Genomic DNA, 5,125 nt, shown 5'->3' with positions numbered 1-5,125 from the left:
TGGCTCCTCTCTGCCTCCTGGCTCCTCTCTGCCCCCTGGCTCCTCTCTGCCCCCTGGCTCCTCTCTGCCTCCTGGCTCCTCTCTGCCTCCTGGCTCCTCTCTGCCTCCTGGCTCCTCTCTGCCTCCTGGCTCCTCTCTGCCTAATGGCTTCTCTCTGCCTCCTGGCTCTTCTCTGTCTCCTGGCTCCTCTCTGCCTCCTGGCTCCTCTCTACTTCCTGGCTCCTCTCTGCTTCCTGGCTCCTCTCTGCTTCCTGGCTCCTCTCTGCCTCCTGGCTCCTCTCTGCCTCCTGGCTCCTCTCTGCTTCCTGGCTCCTCTCTGCCTCCTGGCTCCTCTCTGCCTCCTGGCTCCTCTCTACTTCCTGGCTCCTCTCTACTTCTCTGTCTCCTGGCTCCTCTCTGCCTTCTGGCTTCTCTCTGCCTCCTGGCTCCTCTCTGCCTCCTGGCTCCTCTCTGCCTCCTGGCTCCTCTCTGCCTCCTGGCTCCTCTCTGCCTGCTTGCTCCTCTCTACTTCCTGGCTCCTCTCTGCCTCCTGGCTCCTCTCTACTTCCTGGCTCCTCTCTGCTTCCTGGCTCCTCTCTGCCTCCTGGCTCCTCTCTACTACCTGGCTCTTCTTTGCTTCCTGGCTCCTCTCTGCCTCCTGGCTCCTCTCTACTTCCTGGCTCATCTCTGCTTCCTGGCTCCTCTCTGCTTCCTGGCTCCTCTCTGCTTCCTGGCTCCTCTCTGCTTCCTGGCTCCTCTCTGCCTCCTGGCTCCTCTCTGCTTCCTGGCTCCTCTCTCCTTCCTGGCTCTTCTCTGCTTCCTGGCTCCTCTCTGCTTCCTGGCTCCTCTCTGCTTCCTGGCTCCTCTCTGCTTCCTGGCTCCTCTCTGCTTCCTGGCTCCTCTCTGCCTCCTGGCTCCTCTCTGCTTCCTGGCTCCTCTCTACTTCCTGGCTCTTCTCTGCTTCCTGGCTCCTCTCTGCTTCCTGGCTCCTCTCTGCTTCCTGGCTCCTCTCTGCTTCCTGGCTCCTCTCTGCCTTCTGGCTTCTCTCTGCCTCCTGGCTCCTCTCTGCCTCCTGGCTCCTCTCTGCTTCCTGGCTCCTCTCTTCTTCCTGGCTCTTCTCTGCGTCCTGGCTCCTCTCTGCTTCCTGGCTCCTCTCTGCTTCCTGGCTCCTCTCTGCTTCCTGGCTCCTCTCTGCTTCCTGGCTCCTCTCTGCTTCCTGGCTCCTCTCTGCCTCCTGGCTCCTCTCTGCCTCCTGGCTCCTCTCTGCCTCCTGGCTCCTCTCTGCCTCCTGGCTCCTCTCTGCCTCCAGGCTCCTCTCTGCCTCCTGGCTCCTCTCTGCTTCCTGGCTCCTCTCTGCCTCCTGGCTCCTCTCTGCCTCCTGGCTCCTCTCTGCCTCCTGGCTCCCCTCTGCCTCCTGGCTCCCCTCTGCCTCCTGGCTCCCCTCTGCCTCCTGGCTCCTCTCTGCCTCCTGGCTCCTCTCTGCCTCCTGGCTCCTCTCTGCCTCCTGGCTCCTCTCTGCTTCCTGGCTCCTCTCTGCCTCCTGGCTCCTCTCTGCCTCCTGGCTCCTCTCTGCCTCCTGGCTCCTCTCTGCCTCCTGGCTCCTCTCTGCCTCCTGGCTCCTCTCTGCCTCCTGGCTCCTCTCTGCCTCCTGGCTCCTCTCTGCCTCCTGGCTCCTCTCTGCCTCCTGGCTCCCCTCTGCCTCCTGGCTCCCCTCTGCCTCCTGCCTCCCCTCTGCCTCCTGCCTCCCCTCTGCCTCCTGGCTCCTCTCTGCCTCCTGGCTGCTCTCTGCCTCCTGGCTGCTCTCTGCCTCCTGGCTCCTCTCTGCCTCCTGGCTCCTCTCTGCATCCTGGCTCCTCTCTGCCTCCTGGCTCCTCTCTGCCTTCTGGCTCCCCTCTGCCTCCTGGCTCCTCTCTGCCTCCTGGCTCCTCTCTGCCTCCTGGCTCCTCTCTGCCTCCTGGCTCCTCTCTGCCTCCTGGCTCCTCTCTGCCTCCTGGCTCCTCTCTGCCTCCTGGCTCCTCTCTGCCTCCTGGCTCCTCTCTGCCTCCTGGCTCCTCTCTGCCTCCAGGCTCCTCTCTGCCTCCTGGCTCCTCTCTGCCTCCTGGCTCCTCTCTGCTTCCTGGCTCCTCTCTGCTTCCTGGCTCATCTCTGCCTCCTGGGTCCTCTCTGCCTCCTGGCTCCTCTCTGCCTCCTGGCTCCTCTCTGCCTCCTGGCTCATCTCTGCCTCCTGGCTCCCCTCTGCCTCCTGGCTCCCCTCTGCCTCCTGGCTCCCCTCTGCCTCCTGCCTCCTGGCTCTGCCTCTCTGGTTCTGTATCAAGGATCTCAGTATCAGCGAGAGAAGCAAGGTGCTGGCTACAGCTTCACAAGTCTGAGACTGGTGCCCCTCTCAGCCTTAATGCTCGGGTGAGTACTACGCCAGCCGTCGCCTCGCTGCTTCATATTTTTGCTAAAATGCATCTTCCATTTTCCTTGCACGCTCGAGACTGCCGGTGCTGCATCTCCTCTTGTCGCTCTCAACTGAGGCAAATCTTAACTTTCAGAAAGTTCTTTTCCGCTTCACTTGTATTTCTTTTCATAGTATATTAACTTAAAATGTCTGTACCTGTTACCTGTCCTGAAGCTCGTAGCTATTGGGCAAAAAGTATTTGTTGAAAGTTTTATTTCCACATCGATTCTAAACTAACGTTTTCACGTAATACAGTTTGGTGAAAACTACATAATAAAATTTCTTTTTGATCACAGTTCGATTACGAGTAGTAATTATCGCTGTTATTGTTTTACTTGCTCGACCACAGCCCAACACAACTGCAATGGTTGTATTCATGTATGCAAAGCTGCATGTAAGTTCGAGTTGGAGAAATATATGTATACAAACATATTACGCTATTGGATGGAAAATACACACACACACACACACACACACACACACACACACACACACACACACACACACACACACACACACACACACACACACACACATTGTGCAGAGCAGAGAAAGATACCAGAATGCCAGGAATGAATATGTCAGGATGAGAAGAGAGGCAGAAAGACAATACGAAAATGACATCGCAAGCAAGGCAAAGACTCAGCCTAAATTGTTGCATAGCCACATTAGGAGAAAAACAACAGTAAAGGAACAGGTTATGAGATTAAGGATAGGGGCGGAAGGATTCACTACAAATGACAAGGAAGTGTGTGAGGAATTGAATAAGAAATTCCAGGAGGTCTTCACCTTAGAACAAGGAGAAATTCCAGAGGTAAGTGAGGGAATAGCTAACCAGGAACCACTGGAAGAGTTTGAGATTACCAGTGGGGAAGTAAGGAAGTGTTTACTAGAGTTGGACGTGACGAAGGCTATAGGCCCAGATGGAATCTCCCCTTGGGTTCTAAAGGAAGGAGCAAGAGAACTGAGCCTACCACTCTCCATAGTGTATAACAAATCACTGGCAACAGGGGAACTGCCAGATACTTGGAAAGCAGCTAACGTAGTCCCGATATACAAGAAAGGGGATAGACAGGAGGCACTGAACTACAGGCCAGTGTCCCTAACCTGCATACCATGCAAGCTGATGGAGAAGATTGTGCGAAAAAAACTAGTGGAGCATCTGGAGCGAAGGAACTTTGTAACACAGCATCAACATGGGTTCAGGGATGGCAGGTCCTGCCTCACAGGGTTACTTGAATTCTACGACCAGGCAACAAAAATAAGGCAAGAAAGAGAAGGGTGGGCAGACTGCATATTTTTGGATTGTCAGAAAGCCTTTGATACAGTGCCACACAAGAGGCTAGTGCGAAAGTTGGAGATGCAGGCTGGAGTGAGAGGGAAGGTACTCCGGTGGATAGAGGAATACCTAAGCAACAGGAGACAACGAGTCTGTGTGAGGGGTGAGGTCTCAGATTGGCGAGACGTCACAAGTGGAGTCCCGCAGGGGTCAGTCCTTGGACCTATACTGTTTCTGGTATATGTAAATGATCTCCCAGAGGGTATAGATTCGTTCCTCTCAATGTTTGCCGACGATGCAAAAATTATGAGGAGGATTGAAACAGAGGATGATAGTAGGAGGCTACAAGATGACCTGGATAGACTGAGTGAATGGTCCAACAAATGGCTGTTGAAGTTCAACCCGAGTAAATGCAAAGTAATGAAACTAGGCAGTGGAAACAGGAGGCCAGGCACAGGATACAGAATAGGAGATGAAGTACTTAATGAAACAGACAGAGAGAAAGATCTAGGAGTTGATATCACACCAAACCTGTCTCCTGAAGCCCACATAAAGAGAATAACGTCTGCGGCATATGCGAGGCTGGCTAACATCAGAACGGCGTTCAGGAACCTGTGTAAGGAATCATTCAGAATCTTGTACACCACATATGTAAGACCAATCCTGGAGTATGCGGCCCCAGCATGGAGCCCGTACCTTGTCAAGCACAAGACGAAGCTGGAAAAAGTCCAAAGGTATGCTACTAGACTAGTCCCAGAACTAAGAGGCATGAGTTATGAGGAAAGGCTGCGGGAAATGCATCTCACGACACTGGAAGACAGAAGAGTAAGGGGGGACATGATCACAACCTACAAAATCCTCAGGTGAATCGACCGGGTAAACAAGGATGAACTTTTCAACACTGGTGGGACGCGAACAAGGGGACACAGGTGGAAGCTGAGTACCCAAATGAGCCACAGAGACGTTAGAAAGAACTTTTTCAGTGTCAGAGTAGTTAGCAAATGGAATGCATTAGGAAGTGATGTGGTGGAGGCTGACTCCATTCACAGTTTCAAATGTAGATATGATAGAGCCCAATAGGCTCAGGAATCTGTACACCAGTTGATTGACGGTTGAGAGGCGGGACCAAAGAGCCAGAGCTCAACCCCCGCAAGCACAATTAGGTGAGTACAATTAGGTGAGTACACACACACACACACACACACGCGGCTGAGTGGATATCGCTTAGGGGTTGTAGTCCTAATGGCTCGGGCTCGATTCCCGCAGGAGGCGGAAATAAATGGGCCAAATGTTCTTTCACCCTGATGCACCTATTCACCTAGCAATAAATTGGTACCTGGTAGTTAGACAGCTGCTACGGGCTGCTTCCTTGGGATGTGTGTGTTAAATATAATTATATGAAGTAGATGTAATATAGGAAAAAT

General features: G+C 53.6%; 1 protein-coding gene across 1 annotated transcript; it reads right to left on the bottom strand.

The window, feature by feature from the left end:
• Positions 1–370: 370 nt before the first annotated feature.
• Positions 371–2,194, bottom strand: LOC138366631 (trichohyalin-like). The gene has a single exon (XM_069327805.1). It carries the CDS (start codon positions 2,192–2,194, stop codon positions 371–373), a length of 1,824 nt encoding a protein of 607 aa, XP_069183906.1.
• Between the last annotated feature and the right edge of the window lie 2,931 nt (positions 2,195–5,125).

This window comes from Procambarus clarkii, chromosome 2 (assembly GCF_040958095.1).
Source record: "Procambarus clarkii isolate CNS0578487 chromosome 2, FALCON_Pclarkii_2.0, whole genome shotgun sequence".
NCBI classification, from domain to species: domain Eukaryota; kingdom Metazoa; phylum Arthropoda; class Malacostraca; order Decapoda; family Cambaridae; genus Procambarus; species Procambarus clarkii.
Note: the sequence above shows the minus strand (reverse complement) of the source record. Positions and strands in the feature narration are given on the sequence as shown.